Genomic DNA, 21,246 nt, shown 5'->3' with positions numbered 1-21,246 from the left:
AGTTTTTGCACGTTTTCACTTTTAAAACTAATTTAAATATTAGTCAAGGCAAACCAAGCAAACACAAAATGCAGTTTTTTAATGAAGGTTTTCATTAGAAGAAAAAAATCCAAACCTACATGCCTCTGTTTAAAAAAGTTAAAACTGAATTAAAGTGTGCTTTATCACACCTGAGTTAAATTTCTCTGGCCACATCCAGGCCTGATTACTGCCACACCTGCTCTTCATCAAGAAATCACTTAAATACAAATTGACAAATTGAAATTATACTTAAAAGTGTGACTGCATGCTAATATAAAAAAACAAACAAAAAAAAACAAACAAAATCAGGAACAAATAAGAAAGAAAGTCATAGAGATCTATTAGTCTGGAAAAGGTAATAAAACAATTTTTTTAAGTTTTGGGACTCCAGCAAACTACAGTGAGAGCCATTATCCACAAATGTCGAAAACATGGAACAGTAGTAACGAGTCACTGGACAACCAAACTTTCCCCAAGAGCGCAGCGACGACTAATCCAAGAGATCATAAAAGACCCCACAACAACATCTAAACAAATGCAGTTCTCACTTGCCTTAGTTAAGTCAGTGTTTGTGATTTCACCGGGAAGAGACTAGAAAAATGGCCTGCATAGCAGAGTGTCGAGATGAAAAACCACTGCTGATCAAACAGAACCTTAAGGCTTGTCTCAATTTTGCCAGAAAATATATGAATGGTTCCCAAGACCTTTGGGAAAATATTCTTTGAACGGACTATTTTTTTTTAAGTGTGGAAGGTGTAAGTTATTGCAAGCTCTTGATTGCAGTTGTCGCTGCTTAAGGTGGCCCAACCATGTAGATCTGGATTTTTTCTCCCTTATTAATACAAACCTTTATGTAAAACTATATTTTGTTTACTTGTGTTGTTTTTGACTAATATTTAAATTAGTTTGATGATCTGAAACATTTAAGAGTGATAAACACAAAAATAAGAAATCATGAAGGGGGGCAAACGCTTTTTCACACCCCTGTATACAGGGACACAATGTTTTTGGTTGGCTGCAATGATGCATGTACATACACTATATGGACATATGTACATATAAACATAGATGAGGTCAGGATATTCACCACCCCAACTCATCTCTGAATCTATCTATCTATATATATATATATATATATATATATATATATATATATATATATATATATATATATATATATACACACACACACACAGACACACTCATCTCTCCCTCTCTTCCTCTCCCACACATTTACACACATACTTTAACCCCTGGCTGACTCTGTGGTCTTTCTGATAATCCTCCCCCGCTCACTCTCTCTCTCTCTCTCTCTCTCTCTCTCTGGATGCAGTAGGATGAATCCTGCACTGGTGTAGTGAGTAAATTCTTCTGTGTTTGGTGTTGTGTAATGCACTGATGAGAAAGGCTGCACAAGGAAAAATAGTGCTACAACTCTATACAGTCCTATGATTATACTGTGATTACAATATGATTATACTGTGATTGTTTTGTCATTATTTTATGACACACAACGCAATACAAAACAAGCATGCTTTTATTTGTCCCTGTAGAAGCATAAATGATATCCTTCCCAACAACTGCAGTTAGGATAGTTAGGAAAACGGAGGAAAAATCCAGTATATTTTAAAAATTAAACAAATTAACAAATTACATTTTTAAAGGTCAGGTTTTTAAATGCCTGGTGTGTTTGAAGATCTACACAGATCTTTACAGTTTTCTATATTCTGCATAATACTGAACTAAAACTTTCTCAGTTTTTAAATGATACTTTCCTTTATTAAGGGAAGATAACTATCCAAACCTATCTAACCCTGTGTGAAAATGTGTTTGCCTCCCATAAATTAATTGTGACTAATCAAACCTTTTTGGAAAGCTGAGCTAAATTTCACTAACCACAAGCGGGCCTGATTACTGCCAGACCTGTAGAAACAAGAAATCACTTAAATAGAATCTGTCTGAAGCAGCTAAAATATCTCACAAATTAACACATTATGAAGAAATTTAATTATTGTAAAATATCAGTAAATAAAATATAAAAATAGATTAAAAAAAAAAATAATAATAATAATAAAAAAAATAAAAATAAAAAAATAGATTAGTGATTATAATTAAGTATGGTTTAATTGACAAAAAATTAAAATCAAAAGGAAGTAAGACTAATACAACAAAAATGGGTTAAAATTAGCTAAATCTAACTTGTAAATAAATGAAGTAACAAAAATAAAAGCAATAATAATAATAATAAAAATAGTAATAACAATAAAAGAAAATCAAAATAAGATAAAAAGCAAAAATACAAAACTATTAAAAATAATAAAAATAATAATATAATAACTATAAGAATAATAATAATAAAAAAAAGAAATAAAATGAAAATAAAATAAGGAAACAATAAAAATAAAAGAAGAACTAAAATAAAAGTTAAGGATAAATAAGATTCAGTAAAACAGGAACAGGCTGTCTGAAGGTGGTTAGATATAAATAGTTTAAAATGATTGAGTGACACCAGTGAGCTGAGTTTTACAGTGGCCTGTAGTGAATTCCAGCTCACTGGTGCACTGTAGCTAAAAGCTGATTTTCCCAGTTCACTAAAAACTTTTGGAACCTGGCAGCTGATCCAATCACTAGAGCAAGTCTGATAATTACTGTTTTTACATTAATCAATGAAGTGATGTATTCTGGCAAATGACCGGAGAATGTCTTATGAATAAAAATCAGCCAGTTTGTTTCCCTTCGTACCGTTAAAGATGGCCAACCAACTTTTGCATACAGCTCACAGTGATGAGTTCTGTATGGATCTCCAGTGATGAACCTCAGTGCAGAGTGATACACTGGGTCCAATAATTTGAGGGAGCTGAAGGGAGCAAGTTTATAAATAATGTCGCCATAGTCCAGCAATGACAGTAAAATTGCCTCAACTATTCATTTTCTGGCGTGCATGGGGAAACAGGACTTGTGTCTATAAAAATAACCCAGATTCTGTCTGCATTTACTGATTAGTTTACTTATGTGTGGTTTAAAACTGAGTTTATCATCCAGCTATATGCCAAGGTATTTATATTCTGTGACTCTCTCAATGCTGGATCCTTCCAGGGTTGTAATGTTTACAGTACTAAAATCAGTATTTAGAGATCTGAAAAATAAAAACATAAACTTAGTTTTCATGGCATTTAAAACTAATTTGTGCTTATACAATGCAACTTGTAAGGCATTAAATGAGCTTTGTAATTTTCTTGTTGCAGCCTGAACAGAATCAGCTGAGCAATATAAAATTGTGTCATCTGCATAAAGGTGGATTTTGCAATCTGAGGTAGAAGCAGAGGCAGCAATATTATTTATGTATATTTTAAATAGAACTGGACCCAAAATTGAATCTTGTGGGACACCTTTAGTCACAGATACCAAATCTGATTTAAAATTATTCAATGACATGGACTGTTTTCTGTCAGTGAGGTAGTTAATGATCCAAATCACACAAACAAGTTCACCTCTGAATGGTTTAAAGAAACAAATTGAAGGTTTTAGATTGGTTTGGATAGTTATTTTTTTTATTTACTCAGGTTATCTTTGTATGATATTAAAGTTTTTTGATAATTAAAAAAAATCAGCATGACCAAAAAAGCAAAAACAAAAGAAAGTAGGGGGAAAATACCTTTTTACACCACTGTTTATTATAAATTATATTGTAATACTTAACATTCTAAATGAGTTCACAAGCTTTCAAGCAATACAATACCCAAAGGACTCCAAATTTGATGTTAAGCAGCATAGGCTAATTATAGAAGCAAAATGTATTGTGGTAACCACTTTTTTTATATATGTTCTGAATTTCTGATTATGGAGTACAATAATAATCATTTCGGTATCACTGTAAAAAATTATTGTATTATATTGTTATATTGTACCCACGCACGCACATGCACACACACACACACACACACTGATGGATCAGCAGGGTTAACAATGTGTAGAATCCGAACATTTAGATGTAAGGGTGTGTTGTTTTTTTACCTATAGCTCTTGAAACAGACAAGCTGCCATTTACTCTCCATGTCCCGAACCAGATCACACAGCCACCCAGCGCCTCGATCCTCTGCTTCTCATCCTACACACACACAGACAAATGATAAATATAAAAAAGAAAGAATTATATTAAGAAATATATATATATAGAGAGAGACAGTGTAGCAGTGGGCAATATGCCCACTATATATACGAATATATACAAATGGTATTGTGATCAATATTATTGCTTCTGAAAATACCCCGGAGAGTGCCCTATCCCATTGCATGCTTCATAAGAAAGAGTATAATTATGGCGAAAACATGAAATAAAAAATTAAGTTCTGATAGTGTGTGACTGTGTGTGTGTGTGTGTGTTTGGATACCTCTCTGTCTGGTTTATGTGGCTTCATCAGTTCAACAGGTTGTCCTTTCTTCACCAGCATGACCTGTGAGTCTCCCAGCCAGGCCACATACAAAGTACGGCCCCGCAGAAAGGTCACAACCCCAGTAGTGCCACAGCGTAGGTTCTGTACCCCATGCGTATACACACATATACAAAATGAAACGGACATTAAATCAAATGGGATCATTAAATAAAATCATTACAGCAGTGACAGGAAAGCAGTGTATAGTTCTTTTAAAATAAACAACCAGAAACAAACAAAACAGCGACAAAGACAAACTGTCAGAACAACCCGGTAATTCACAATAGTGGCTTCCAGTTTAGGACTGCATTAAAAACCTTGTATCAATAAAAACCTAATAACACTGATCCACAAGATGTTAAGCCTATTCTTGGAATACGCAGCAGTTTGAATGGGGATTGTCTATAAAATTGAAAATATAGTCTATGACTAGGCTTAATAATTGACCCTATATGCCGTATGCCAGGCATGGGTAAAAAGAGTTAGACTGACCTCTCGCTTTGCTTTCTGTACGAAGCGCTCATCAGTCAGTTTGAAGGCACGGCACAGTGCCTCCCCGGGGTCCTGGCTGAACATCTCCTGTCTCACCAGGTTGACGTGCAGGTGATTGGCGGCATAAGTGGCTGCATCCACACCTCCATGGCCATCGAACACAGCAAAATACGCCTGTTCCTCCTGATCCTGCAGCACACAGTCAGTAGAACTGTTACAATCCAGCAGCTGAAAAATTACCTGCATTAAAAAGCTGTAAAGCAAAGTCTTTTGGTCTGTAAAATAGCTGGTAATTAAAGTTAACCTGTGTTAAACTGTCATATAACCTATACCTGCTAACTAGAGGTAGCCCGTGTTAGCCTGTAGTACACCTGCTAACTAGAGGTAGTCGGTGTTACCCTGTAATACACCTGCTAACTATAGGTAGTCTGTGTTACCCTGTAATACACCTGCTAACTAGATGTAGTCTGTGTTAGCCTGTAGTACACCTGCTAACTAGAGGTAGTCTGTATTAGCTTGTAATACACCTGCTAGCTAGAGGTAGTCTGTGTTATCCTATAATACACCTGGTAGCTAGAGGTAGTCTGTGTTATCTTGTAATACATCTGCTAACTAGAGGTAGTCTGTGTTATCCTGTAATACACCTGCTTACTATAGGTAGTCTGTGTTAGCCTATAGCACACATGCTAACTAGAGGTAGTCTGTGTTATCCTGTAATACACCAGCTAACTATAGGTAGTCTGTGTTAGCCTGTAGCACACATGCTAACTAGAGGTAGTCTGTGTTATCCTGTAATACACCAGCTAACTATAGGTAGTCTGTGTTAGCCTGTAATACACCTGCTAACTATAGATAATCTGTGTTAGCCTGTAAAACACCGGCTAACTATAGGTAGTCTGTGTTAGCCTGTAATAAACCTGCTAACTAGAGGTAGTCTGTGTAAGCCTGTAATACACCTGCTAACTAGAGGTAGTCTGTGTTAGCCTGTAATACACCTGCTAACTATAGGTAGTCTGTGTTAGCCTGTAGTACACCTGCTAACTATAGGTAGTCTGTGTTAGCCTGTAGTACACCTGCTAACTATAGGTAGTCTGTGTTAGCCTGTAGTACACCTGCTAACTATAGGTAGTCTGTGTTAGCCTGTAGTACTTTGTTAACATGCTAACTAGAGGTAGTCTCTGTTAGCCTGTAGTACACCTTCTAACTAGAGGTAGTCTCTGTTAGCCTGTAATACACCTGCTAACTATAGGTAGTCTGTGTTAGCCTGTAGTACACCTGCTAACTAGAGGTAGTCTCTGTTAGCCTGTAGTACACCTGCTAACTATAGGTAGTCTGTGTTAGCCTGTAATACACCTGCTAACTATAGGTAGTCTCTGTTAGCCTGTAGTACACCTGCTAACTATAGGTAGCCTGTGTTAACCTGTAATACACCTGCTAACTAGAGGTAGTCTGTGTTATCCTGTAATACACCTGCTAACTAGAGGTAGTCTGTGTTAGCCTGTAATACACCTGCTAACTATAGGTAGTCTGTGTTAGCCTGTAGTACACCTGCTAACTATAGGTAGTCTGTGTTAGCCTGTAGTACACCTGCTAACTATAGGTAGTCTGTGTTAGCCTGTAGTACTTTGTTAACATGCTAACTAGAGGTAGTCTCTGTTAGCCTGTAGTACACCTGCTAACTATAGGTAGTCTGTGTTAGCCTGTAGTACACCTGCTAACTAGAGGTAGTCTCTGTTAGCCTGTAGTACACCTGCTAACTATAGGTAGTCTGTGTTAGCCTGTAATACACCTGCTAACTATAGGTAGTCTCTGTTAGCCTGTAGTACACCTTCTAACTATAGGCAGTCTGTGTTGTATGATATACTTTGAGTAAGCAGGCCTGCTGAAGAATGTGATAGATAGACAGCTGTATGGATTCAGTACTGAGCCAGTTAACTATAAACAATAAAAATCAGCAGGTCCGTATTTGTATTTGTACTTTATATTCAGCCACATTACAAATTACCACCTGGGGGTTGTTCCACAAAGCAATCTAATTCAATTAAATGGGCCTTTTCAGACAGGCCTGGTTCATTTTGTTTAATTTTGGTTCCAAGAAAGAGGCTGAGCTGAAACCCGACTCAGTTACTATAGCAACATTTATGTTTGGACAAGTCTAAAGCTGAGGCTCAGTTAAAAACTTTTTTGGACGAGCCGTGTGTGTTCTGAAGCCCCCAGAGGAAAACATTCAGAAAGAAGGATCTGATGCATGCCACAGTATTTAGTTTACTATTCTGTAATAGCATTTCACTCCGGTATACAATAAGAAATATATTTATTTTAATTAATAATAATTTATTTTACTGGCATATAAATACATCTTTAACTGTTTCAAGTAATTTAATGTTGTGGTGATTTTTAAAGATATAAGAAATATAAGAATATTGCTATATTTGTATTTGACTGTCTGGGATTCATATAAATCACATGCAAATGAATCTAGGCTTTAGAAAACTGGATTTTCTAATCCCTGGATTTTGTTTATGGAAAGTAATAAGCCTGGTGTAAACTTGGTGAGAATCCAATAAGCTTCAATAAGAATGCTTTATAAGCTTTTTTATAAATACTTGCTCAAAGAATAGCACCTAACAGCCCCCCAATTGTACGATAAGTTACATGTTTATGGATTTATTTTTTGCCCCCCTTGTTGTACATAGGTGTTAACATTATGTACTGCTTTAATTATTGCAATACTTTATTTACACTAAATGCAAATTATATGGGTCTGCGTTCACTCCCGTAAATGGGTTTTAATTATCGACAGCTTAGGAGTTACTTACTGGCTTACAGAGCTGGTGAAACAGAACAATCTCCTCACTGGTGAGAATAATCTTTTCATTAGTGATCTCTCACCTACCATTACTGTGGCCAAAGTACTGCAGAGGATGGAGCGGATCCTTACCCACTGAAAAGTCTTGTCCACTATTAAATGACCTGTTTAATGTAACATAGTTCATCAACAGTTTATAGAGTGGAAACTAGCCTATACTGCTGTAGACTGAATAGGTGAGACTAAACTGCTGTAGACTGAATGACTGAGACCAACTGCTGTAGACTGAATAGGTGAGACTAAACTGCTGTAGACTGAATAGGTGATACTAAACTGCTGTAGACTGAATAGGTGATACTTAACTGCTTTAGACTAAATAAGTGAGACCAAACTGCTGTAGACTGAATAGGTGAGACTAAACTGCTGTAGGGTGAATAGGTGAGACTAAACTGCTGTGGACTGAATAGGTGAGACTAAACTGCTGTGGACTGAATAGGTGAGACAAACTGCTGTAGACTGAACAGGTGAGACCAAACTGCTGTAGACTGAATGACTGAGACCAAACTGCTGTAGACTGAATAGGTGAGACTAAACTGCTGTAGGGTGAATAGGTGAGATTAAACTGCTGTGGACTGAATAGGTGAGACTAAACTTCTGTAGACTGAATAGATGATACTAAACTGCTGTAGACTGAATAGGTGAGACTAAACTGCTGTAGACTGAATAGGTGAGACCAAACTGCTGTAGACTGAATAGGTGAGACTAAACTGCTGTGGACTGAATAGGTGAGACTAAACTGCTGTGGACTGAATAGGTGAGACTAAACTGCTGTGGACTGAATAGGTGAGACTAAACTGCTGTAGACTGAATAGGTGAGACTAAACTGCTGTAGACTGAACAGGTGAGACTAAACTGTTGTAGACTGAATGACTGAGACCAAACTGCTGTAGACTGTATAGGTGAGACTAAACTGCTGTAGACTGAATAGGTGAGACTAAACTGCTGTAGACTGAATAGGTGAGACTAAACTGCTGTAGACTGAATAGGTGAGACTAAACTGTTGTAGACTGAATGACTGAGACCAAACTGCTGTAGACTGTATAGGTGAGACCCATCTGCTGTAGACTGAATAGGTGAGACTAAACTGCTGTAGACTGAATAGGTGAGACTAAACTGCTGTAGACTGAATAGGTGAGACTAAACTGCTGTATACTGAATAGGTGAGACTGAACTGCTGTATACTGAGTAGGTGAGACTAAACTGCTGTAGGGTGAATAGGTGAAACTAAAGTGCTGTAGACTGAATAAGTGAGACTAAACTGCTGTAGACTGAATAGGTGAGACTAAACTGCTGTAGACTGAATAGGTGAGACTAAACTGCTGCAGGGTGAATAGGTGATACTAAACTACTGTAGACTGAATAGGTGAGACTAAACTGCTGTAGACTGAATAGGTGAGACTAAACTGCTGTAGACTGAATAGGTGAGACTAAACTGCTGTAGACTGAATAGGTGAGACTAAACTGCTGTAGACTGAATAGGTGAGACTGAACTGCTGTATACTGAGTAGGTGAGACTAAACTGCTGTAGGGTGAATAGGTGAAACTAAAGTGTTGTAGACTGAATAAGTGAGACTAAACTGCTGTAGACTGAATAGGTGAGACTAAACTGCTGTAGACTGAATAGGTGAGACTAAACTGCTGCAGGGTGAATAGGTGATACTAAACTACTGTAGACTGAATAGGTGAGACTAAACTGCTGTAGACTGAATAGGTGAGACTAAACTGCTGTAGACTGAATAGGTGAGACTAAACTGCTGTAGGCTGAATAGTTCGGTCTATATTACAGTAGGATATAGACAGAGAGTGTATTTATGATTGAAAATAAAGGCTGATTGAATCTGAGTAGCTCTTATTTGGAGAAATGATTAGACTAACTGAGTTCTATTCTCTGTCTTAACTCTCTGTATCTCTCTCTCTCTCTCTCTCTCTTTCTCTCTCTCTTTGAAGGTAGTATATTGGGGACATTGAGAATGGTCACTGTTGTCTGAGAGAGTGCTGCAGTGGTTTAGCCAATAACACCAGTAAAAGCTATTCATTTATCAACAGCCTCCAACTGGGGCTGACGTATAACCCACCACCACTGGGCTCCATAAAGAACTGGGCCAAAGCTTTATTGATTAAAATACAATGCTATTAAAGGCCAGCAGTCCCTGCAGTCCTGCCCACAGGCTGTGCTTTACACAGAGCATTAGGTCCAGATAGTAGGAGTGTGCATGAGTGTGTTCTCGAGTTTAGCTCTTCCAGATACCAGTATTGTAGTAACATTGAAATCACTATTCAACTGCACATGTTGTTGATGTTCTGAGTGTAAATAAGTAAATAGATTCACAACAGAAACTTAAATATGATTTAATAATATTTTCCAGCACAATAACTATTTATTTCTTTATGTTGAACAGACCCAAATATGTTCATTTTTATAAAACTTAACGTACAAAATGTGTTTTTCTGTTAAATCTGTTAAACTTAGCAAATATAATCTATGTGTAATGTGCACAATCATACTTCTGAATACTCATTTACACTTATTTTATAAGGCATTACAGATATTATAGTGTTAAATAATGATGTGCTATAATAAAATAAAGTATTATATTCATTCCAGTATGTATGTAAATGCATATAAAGTGTAATGGAGAAAGTTTTACCTGCAGGTTAAAGAGTGAGTTAAAGTCTGGGATGACCACATGTCTGTCTTCCATCTTCCTTCTCATATTCTTGATGGCGTGGATGGACGTCTCATAGTATGGCTGGGCACGACGGCGAATCGGTACCCCTTTCAGCCACAGACAGCACGTCTCGCACAGCTTATTAAACACTAACCGTGCCAGCTTTACCGCTTCGATCTCTGCACAACAGAAAACACACAGCTCTCACTAACAACTTCACAAACTTTATACACACACTTACAGATATGATGCTCTTTAACACACATTATAAACTCATTGCCCACCACCTAGGCTGTCCGTCACCTTCATTTGCAGTGCCATCGTCACGTTCATTTGCAGTGGTGTCAATAATGAGAAAACTGGTCTGGTGCAGACTTAAACTCTATCATCTTTAGAAACAAATTCAGGTTCTGTTCTGAAATCTGTTTGGAACGCCTTGTGGTTCTTCAACAAACTGCCCCAACTGATAATGTGATGATCTGTGGAGCATTGCATACAACAGTGAGTTAGCCTTAGCAGTGAAACAAGGGACACTAAGAGCTTAGCAAAATATGTGCAGGACATCTAGTAGACACATGTGCCTTGCATGCCATTTTTCAGCGGGATAATTATCACCACACAGCACAAGGGTTTACCAGGAATTTCAACAGAGGAATGGCATTTTTGGCAACCTACAATTGTGAAGCAGGATCTACAGCTGCATTATTTGTGGGCAAATGTGCTGCAGGATGCCATACAGAACCTTTATCTGATCTTGTATCCTGACTTGGGCCTGGCTGGCCCAACATGGTATCAGGTAACTGGTAACATTGTACCATTTTTCCCAGTGAACGTATCTTTTTGCTCCAAGGGCATTTTCACACAAAATACGCACCAAAGTCCGAACAAGGGTTCTTTTAACTTTTAACAGTTGAGTAAGCAGACTTTCTAAAATCCTGTTGCCAGCAAATATGTTGGCTGCGCATTCCTACACTTGCCATTGGTTGATTTGTACAATGTTGTCAGTTTGTAAGTATTTTAACAGAATCTTTGCATAAGTGTTAGTATGTTAGTGTGTATATAGCATATTTATATAAATGTAAATATAAACAGTAATGAGAACATTGAAAAACATTTTAACAGAAGAAAACACAGTAAGAGAAGAACGCCTGTTGCGGCACTGTCACAGCACCTGTGTCTGTTTAGACCTGATTAAGAGAGTGAGAATTGAGGACAATGGACAAAGGAGGACAGATAGTGAGAGACAGTAAAAAAAGAATCAAAAAGAGACAAAGAAAAAAGGAGAAAGTGTGTGAGTGAGAGAGAGAGATAGAGAAAAAGAGAACTTGTAGTTCTGCTGTAGTCTCATGAGGGTGAAACTGACATCCTCTCCTCTCTTCTGCTCTGTGCATCTCTCACATCTCCTCAGAGACTGAATCCTCCTCCCCCAACACACCTGTGGCCTCCACTGCAGCCTGCATTCTATCAGCTCTTATTGAACACACCAATACCTTTGGATCTCACACTCACAGGTACTGCCCACATTACCCACAAACTTATTTTCACGAACCTATCCAAATAATTTAATTCAGGTGTTCTAATCACTTCCATAACCGCTGGTGTATAAAACCAAGCAGCTAGGCATGCAGACTGCTTCTACACACATTAGTAAAGGAATAGGTCGCTCTCAGGAGCTCAGTGAATTCCAGCATGGTACCGTGATAGGATGCCCCTGTGCAAGGAATGTTTTTCACTACTAAACATTCCACAGTCAACTGTGGAAACATTTGGGAATGATAGCAACTCATTCACAAAGTGGTTGGTCATCTAAATTGACAGACATCCATAGATCAAGAACAGTTCATTCCATTGCCAAACAGCTGCATCCAAGCCTTACCTCACCAAGTGAAATTTCAAGTGTTGGATGCAGTGCTGTAAAGCATTCCACCACTGGATTCAGACTAGAGCAGTGGAGATGTGTTCTCTGTAGTACCAAAAAAATCACACTTTTCCACCAACCAATGTGATGGACAGGTCTGGTTTTGTCTGACTGCACTGTGTCAAGTATAGAGTTTGGTGGAGGGGGATTATGGTGTGGCATTGTTTTTCAGGAGTTTGGCGCCTTAGTTCCAGTAAAGAAACTCCTAATGCTTCACCATACCAAGCGATTTTGAAAAAAAGTTCATGCTACAAACTTTATAGGAACAGTTTAGGGACAGCCCTTTCCTGTTCCAACATGACTGCGCACCAGTGCACCAATCACAGTCCATGAATACATAGATGAGCAAGACAGCAGAGTCTTGAACTCAACCCGATTGAACACCTTTGGGATGAATTAGATTGAAGACTGTGAGCGAAGCCTTCTCATCTAACATAAGTGTCTGATCTCACAAATGCGCTTCTGTTTGAATGGTCCGATTACCATAACCACACTCCTAAACCTTGTGGAAAGCCTTTACATAAGAGTTGAAGCTGTTATAGCCGCAAATGGTGGGCCAATATCGCATAAAACCCTATGGATTAAGAATAGGATGTCACTCAAGTTCATATGCATTCAAAGTAAGATGAGCAAGTACTTTTGGCATAAATATATTTTACATAAATATACACAAAATTAGTCTCTTCTCTACAGAGACAAGACAAGCCGTGTGTCTGCAACTTTGCTGGAACTTAAAGTAGTAGAATGCATTGATTAGGGGTATCCACAAAGATTTGGACATATATATATATATATATATATATATATATATATATATATATATATATATATATATATATATATGTATGTATTAGTATTTTTACAGCATATAATAAAAATATGAACATGAATAAATTATTCTAATTAGTACCTACACACAAACGCATTGTGGGCGGAGCCTGAAGAAGAAAGAAGAAAACTGTTTTGATCAGCTCAGTACATCAGAGCAGTTCTGGTGTGTGTGTGTTTGGTGTTTATACGGTCAGTGTGTTCCTTCTTAAAAGACCCCGCCCCTCGCTGCCCGTCTGTCTCTGTGGGCAGATCTAAATTTAATCTGTCATCTCAGGGCCGCACTGCCGCAGTGTGTGTGTGTGTGTTGGTTTTGCCCTAAGCCAGATGTCTGTCTGCCATCCTCCATCCATCCATCTCTCTAACTCTCCTTCTATCAATATCTCATCCTTCCCATCCCTTTATCTTTCAATCTCTTCACTTCCGTCTGCCCAACTCCTTCTTTCCATCCCTCCATCTCGCCTCCCTTTTGTCTGTCCTTCATTTCACTCCTGTGTCTGTCCAACTCTACATCTCTCTATCCCTTCATCTATCCATCTATACACTCTTCTCTGTCCATCTTCCCATCTATATATTCTTCTCTGTTCATCTTCCCATCTCATTTTCGCAGATGCTCTCTTCACTTCTCTCTCTCCATTTCTTCATCTCTCTATTTCACCACTCCTCTTTCTGTTTAACTCTTCATTTCTTACTCTCTCCACTCCTCTGTCTGTCACTATTATGTTTACAGTGTGAAAATATTTTAGTATGCTAAATATTTTAGTAGTAATAAAACTATCCATAAAACAGACTAACTGCTGTTGTTAATCTTAAGAAAAATCTTACTATTATTCAGATATTTATCTACACTCACTGGCCACTTTATTAGGTGCACCTTGCTAGTACCAGGTTGGGCTTTTGCCTTCAGAACTGCCTTAATCCTTTGTGGCATGGATTCAATAAACTACCAGAAACATTCCTCAGAGAGTCTGGTTCATATTAACATGAGAGCATCACGCAGTTTTTGCAGATTTATCGGCTGCACATCTATGATGCGAATCTCCCCTTCCACCACATCCCAAAGCAGCTCTAATGGATTGAGATCTGGTGACTCTGGAGGCCATTTCAGTACAGAGAGTGAACTCATTGTCGTGTTCAAGAAACCAGTCTGAGATGATGCACGCTTTATGACATGGCGCATTATCCTGCTGGAAGTAGCATCAGAAGATGGTACACTGGTACTAATGAGCCCAAAGTGTGCCGGTAAAATATCCCCCGCACCATCCCACGACCACCACCAGCCTGAACAGTTGATACAAGGCAGGATGGATCCATGCTTTCATGTTGTTGATGCCAAATTCTGACCCTACCATTCGAAAGTCGCAGCAGAAATGGAGACTCATCAGACCAGGTAACGTTTTTCCAATAATCTGTTGTTTAATTTTGGTGAGTCTGTGTGAATTGTAGCCTCAGTTTCCTGTTCTTAGAAGATCCTCTTCTGTATACTTCGGTTGTAATGAGTGATTATTTGAGTTACTGTTGCAGTTCTATCAGCTCGAACCATTCTAGCCATTCTCCTCTGACCTCTGGCGTCAACAAGGCATTTGTAATACTTAGACCAGCCCGATTGGCACCAACAACCACGCCACATTCAAAATCACTTAAATCACCTTTCTTTCCCATTCTGATGCTCAATCTAAACTGCAGCAGATCGTCTTGGCCATGTCTACATGCCTAAATGCATTGAGTTGCTGCCATGTGATTGGCTGATTCGACATTTGCGTTAATGAGCAGTTGGACAGGTGTACCTAATAAAGTGGCCGGTGAGTGTATATTATTCTACAAGTACTACAAAACATTTATTTTATGTTCCTATAAAAGTGACATTGAATAGTGTTGAGCTACGTATGAGTTCTTGAAGTGTAATGTTAATTTTTCGTGGAGGTTAAACATGGCCTAGCTGTGTTTTACAAACTGGTATGTGGCCTACTGAGGGTGATGTCAGTGCATTGGTTTATTCTGTAATCTACACAACCCGGCCGAACTCTCTCCCCACACAAATACAAATGTTCTGAAGCAGCCGAGAGCTGTAAGCAAAGAGAGAAAGACAAAGAGAGCTGAACCCAATGGGACATGGCATTACACACTCAGAAATATCAAGCTTTTAAAGGGCCTATATCAGGAAAAACCCCATTGATTTTCCAAAAGAAAAGACATTTCAAGCCATAGAGACTGGAAACTAGCTTATTTTAATTTTAGTGCTATTGTGATGTAACAAAAATTACATACATCTGCATAGAGATGTTTAGGTTAAGTAAATTAATTGTGACTTTGTATTATTTAAGTAGATGTTATTGGTTTAAAAACCACACACACACATCATATGAGGACCAACCGGAAATAAATAAAATACATCAGATGATATGATGAACCCTTTAATCAATATCTCATCAATATCTCATCTTCCCCATCCCTTTCTCTTTCATTCTCTTCACTTCCATCTGCCCAACTCCTTCTTTCCATCCGTCCATCCCTCCTCCCTTTTGTCTGTCCTTCATTTCTCTCCTGTGTCTGTCCAACTCTACATCTCTCCATCCCTTCATCTCTGTAATCTATGGGACATGGCATTACACACTCCGAAATATCACGCTTTTAAAGGGCCTGTATCAGGAAAAAACCCATTGACTTTCCAAAGAAAATACATTTCGGGCCATAGAGACTGGAAACTAGCTCATCAATTTTAGTGCTATTGTGATGTAACAAAAATTACATGCATCTAAATAGAGATGTTTAACATAAATAAATTCATTGTGACTTTGTATTATTTAAGTAGATGTTATTGGTTTAAAAACCACACACACATCCTATAAGGACCACTGGAAAGAAATCAATTAAATTAGATAATATGATGAACACTTTACTCGCACAGTCACCTGTAACGCAGACAGAAGCAGAAACCTAAAGCCTGGAGCCAGATGTTCACTCTCTCTCCGCTAAATCATCTAAAAGCCTGTCTGGAGCATTCGCAATCGTTCCCACTTTCAATTCCTTTGCCATTTCTATTCGAATATAGAAGGTTAAGAAAGCAATTCAGGCCAGCGTCAAGTTAGTAAGTGACCTGAATTCGCAGTCGAATAGGAGAGAGTTTAAATTGTGCAGGATGCCCTACATTCACCGCTAACACTGGGCTGATCTTCGTATGTCTCTAACTTCAAGATGTGTTCTGTGCCCGTTTGAGACTTTCTAAGACTGAAAATCATCATCATTATCTTTATCTTGATCTTTTAGGGTTAAATTAACCACTAGAAATATACAGAAATAACAAGCTGTCCAACAACAGTAATGCTGTAAAACAGTATTTGTGTGTGCCCTTTGCGCCTTCTTACAATATATTTATCTAATCTGTATATTTCTATATCTGTATTAACCTGTCTGTCTGATTTTTTCTAATATTGTTATCAGTCTAAATAAATGCATGAGTATGCATCTGTCTGTATATATGTCTGTCTATACAATATATCAATCTATTTGTTTGTACATCTGTGTGAATCTTTTATATCTTACTGGCTGTCTAGCTTTCTGTCTTTTCATCTATGCAATATATATCTATCTATACAGAGGCGGTCTTTGCATAGAGGCATTGCTAGGCAACTGCCTTGGGCCCCTCCCACTGCAGCCCACTGTAGGGGCCCCATACTTAGCTGCAAATTCCCATAGGCCTACAGCTGGTAATTGGGGCCCTTTGGACAGTAATTCACAGATAGTGAGTTCATAAATGGTGATTCTTGTGTGTTTAAAATGGAAACAAAGACAACACAATAAATTACAAAGAAATACAGATTCCGTCCACACCCCCTCTCTTTCGTGTTAAAATGGAATATTCCATCCATGCCATGTGGTCATGCCGGTGAACCGCGAACGCGCTGCTTGAGAAAGACGGAATTAAGGTGAAATTAAGTGTACAAGTGGGATGTGAGCGAAAAAAGAAAAAAGAAGGAAGAGGCTAAACTAAAAACAGATGCTCTTCCAAAACTGATAAGCTTTTTTAGTGTGTCAGCACCACCGGACCCAAAGGTTTTGGTGGAGGAGGAGGACGAGGAGGTGCCATATCCTCATTTATGAACCATCCCCACTTTTTTGTTTTTCCAGAAACATGCACTGACCTTCTTTGGGTCTCCTTCACCTAAAACTTTAGCAGGGGTTGTATGGGAAAATATCAAATCAGGTATATAACTTAAATGAATTAGAGTCAGGGATGAAAATTAAAATACCCTACTGCTACAAATATGCCTAATTGGCATATTATTATATTATTTATTATTATTATTATTATTATTATTATTATTATTATTATTATTATTATTATTTATATCTAGGTTACAGCTTGTCTTCGTTTTTTCTTCATGTCTGTATTAATTTTAAACATTTTATGTTATTCAGGCAAATAGAATAAGCCTTGCTCGTTGTGGGTCGGGAAACTTGCTCATTGTTAACCAGTGTTGGGCTTACTTTGAAAAATCAGTTATATTTACTAGTTACTAACGGAGTTACCCCACTATAAATGTAACTAGTTAAAGTAATTGACTTACTTTAAATTATGTAAATTCTATTATTTTTATTAGAAAAATAACAAACGAAAATAAACCCAAAATGTTGACAAAAATATAATCTAACGAATTTCAAAACATAGAAACGAAAAACGTTAAAATGGTATTGATATAACATAATATAATATAACAGCTGCATCAAACAGTTTAGCGTCAGTCATATGGAAAGCACGCGCGGCATTGCATTTAAAAAAAAAAAATAAATAAGATCCTATCAAGTGAAGTAAAATATATGGTAGTAAAAAAATATTAAATTCACATATTTATTGATATTTAATTAAGAGAAATCAGGCAAAATGCGCCGCGCCGCACTGCGCTGCTCGCGCGCTCTCTCTCTCGCTCTCTCTCTCTCGCTCTCTCTCTCTCTTCGGCAGCGCGGAACTGAATTCAGCGCGAGGCTAGAAATAATTTGAAAACTCAGTTTAGTTAAATAAATTAAGATGAGTGAGGACCTGTAAAGTTAATAAAATATTGTCAAATATAAAGTATAGGTTGAGGTTTTGGGGAGCTTTTTCAATTATTTGAAACTAAAACTAACTGAAACTGATATTATTCTGCGCACTATTAGATAGCTTTTGATTGTGTTTTAAATGAGTTTTTATTTTATATTAATTATTTTTTATTCATTTTAAATATTGTTTGTATTTTATTGATCAATATTTTTTTTATTGATGGGCCCCCAAGCTAAATTCGCCTTGAGCCCCCAAATTGCTAAGTCCGCCACTGTATCTATATATCTTTGGGCTTACTTGTCTGTTTTCTGTTTATCTGTCTATGTGTATATACATTGAGCCTTCAATGTATCCATCTTCCTATCAGTCCTCTGTTTAATCCCAGAATTATCATCTCTGGGTCTCTAGAGTTAACCCTGTCCTAGTTCAGATGTTTTTATTTCATCCTGCCGCTAATGTGTCCACTAGGAGGCAACAATTTGGCTCAACTATTGCTTTAACCCTTGTTTCCCTGGTTTCCAGCTGGCCTGCAGCAGGTGTTCACTGGTTGTAACTGTTCAGTTACAGATAATGTGGCTCTCTAAACCACTGGTTAAAGAAGAGAGTGAGGATGAGTGGCATCATTTACTTACGAGGAAATGTTTCTGTGCCGTCTTCAGTGTTCTTGTTGAGATGGTAGACGGAGAGATCGCTCTGCAGGATACTGTCGGCTGTGCCTCGAGCCAAAGCTGCGGCCAGTGTGAACGGGCAGTTACTGTAAATAAAGACAAAAAGAAAGACAGAGTTAATATGCCTGTTGAGATTAATAGTAAATAGTCAAGGTATTTCACAAGAGTTTATCTGCCTTATAAGGAGAGAATAGACCAAAAATAGGGTGACTGTTAAAACGTCATCATATACTTGAAGAGAAATGAGTAGTTAATCGACAGGGAGGTTCTGTCAAATGACCAAAAAACATCACTAAGCAGCAAATAAACATTTAAAATCTACAGGAACATGATAGCTAGTTTGCTAACTTAAAAAAGACATGATTTAGTCACATAATCTACAGAGATAAATGCCTTAAATTGAAATTTTATTAATTTAAAATAGCAACTTATGTGCATTGTAAAATTAAACACATTACAAAAATAACAAACAGCACATAAAAATATTTCAAGTCTGTCAAAATCATTATGTAAATAGAAACTGTAAATAGAAACATATCTCAATAAGACTGTATACGCAAAACAAATATTTATATTAAAATATGAATTTTAAACAAAGTGCAAACAAATTATAGTTTGAGGTATATATATCAATCACGTTAAAAGCATTCACTATTTATATTTAACAATATATTCCAGTATACATTAAATATTTATAAGATATGATTGGTAAGGATTTCCCTTAATCGCATCATACAAAATAATATTGCAATTATTTTTGCCATGATAATCATATTGTTGTCATTGTGATATTTGTTTTGCTATTTACTGCATTTACTTTTAATTGTTTGTTTTGTGGCAGATCATTGTTGTTACAATAGTTTACTATTGTTACATTTTTATTCTGTTACACCATTATTATTTAATGCAAAACCAGTGTTTATTGGGTTACTGTTTATGAAATAGATAAATGTTTAAAGATTTGTTCTACTTTCTAGTAAATGTGTGAAACTATTATATTTATACAAAAATAAAACTTTTTTTTTACACAGTTTGCTTTATGATGTTTAGCTGTTCTTTATGAGCTCGGACACGCAGAAGAGGTTCTCTCCACGATGCCATTACCCACATCCAGCCCAGCTCTCAGCTCTGATAAGTGCCAGGTACTTGTGGTTCTGCTGAAAATAGCTATGATTACAGTACATATTATGAAATCACGGCCTGACACTCAACTTTCAGCCTCATCAGGATCCTCACAGAGTTACATAAGAACTGACAGCCAGGCTGGCAAGCAGCGTTTCCGTGATGTAGACCAGGGAACCCTGCTCAATACAGAAGTCTTGGGACACCTGTTGTTCTTAGTTTCTTCTGAGATCAAGGCTAGCTGGAGTTTATCATTTATGTCTCTACTGTCCAGGGAAGCATTTCTACTAGATGTTGAACAGTTCCTGAGGATTGAAGATTTGACTGCATTCAGCGACAAGTGTGTTAGTAAATTCAGGATTCTGGATGATCACCACTACACCTCAACTCATCCCAAAGATTTGTCCAGAGCAAATATATACCAGAGATCATGTATCACAGTTCCATTGCTCCACAGCTCAATGCCCACATATTCTATTCCTCGAGCCCACACCTGGCATTAGGAATGGTGCCAACTTGTTCATGATTATATTCTCCAAAGTGTCCTTTTATACTGGCAATACATTTCCACAGGAACTACTGTACATTGCACATGACTTTGCACATATGTGTCAGCAATGGATGCAACTAATAAATGCTAAATGCATTCATTCATATGACTGTCGTTATAATCCCTATAACTGTTGTTCACAAGGTCCTGGAAAAATGGAATATATCCCATTTTCTAACCACTCTTTTCCCCAAAGGCTGTTTTTTACTGTACCGTTAAGACTAATATGACTAATATGATCTCTGATGTGATCTGAGCTTGATGTGATGTCTGAGCCTCATCCCATACTCCATACAGCTTCAGTATCGAAGGCAGGGTTAATAGCTGCATACTGAATAGGTGGAATTGCAGTGGAAGTGCAGTGTTTTTATGAAAGTAAATACAGCTGTTTTTACAGCTTGAGTCGTATGTTCTACAATAGCAGCATAAACACACTACATCACACTCTGATAACAGACACAATTCAGGGCAGTCAGCCAAAACAAGCTTATTTACATATATCAGTCTTAAATTCCAAGGAGGAATTACAAAGAGAGGCTGAAACATGGTTAAAGACAAGTGAATTATTATAAAATACAGATTTAATCTGTGGACCGAGAATACAAGACAAAGTCTAGTCTGACCACAAACCTAAAAAC

General features: G+C 37.4%; 1 protein-coding gene across 1 annotated transcript in view; it reads right to left on the bottom strand.

Moving 5' to 3' along the window:
- The window catches only part of ppm1e (protein phosphatase, Mg2+/Mn2+ dependent, 1E), a 76,312-nt gene that overhangs the window by 7,251 nt on the left and 47,815 nt on the right, over positions 1-21,246 (bottom strand). The window contains exons 2-6 of the mRNA XM_007259438.4: positions 18,901-19,022; positions 10,464-10,663; positions 4,947-5,135; positions 4,413-4,556; positions 4,036-4,129 (exon numbers count right to left, since the gene is read on the bottom strand). Coding sequence (XP_007259500.3) covers positions 4,036-4,129; positions 4,413-4,556; positions 4,947-5,135; positions 10,464-10,663; positions 18,901-19,022 — 749 coding nt within the window. The remainder of the gene's footprint in view (positions 1-4,035; positions 4,130-4,412; positions 4,557-4,946; positions 5,136-10,463; positions 10,664-18,900; positions 19,023-21,246) is intronic.

This window comes from Astyanax mexicanus, chromosome 20, assembly GCF_023375975.1.
Source record: "Astyanax mexicanus isolate ESR-SI-001 chromosome 20, AstMex3_surface, whole genome shotgun sequence".
Lineage (NCBI taxonomy): Eukaryota > Metazoa > Chordata > Actinopteri > Characiformes > Acestrorhamphidae > Astyanax > Astyanax mexicanus.
This window is presented reverse-complemented; position numbering and strand designations above follow the sequence as displayed.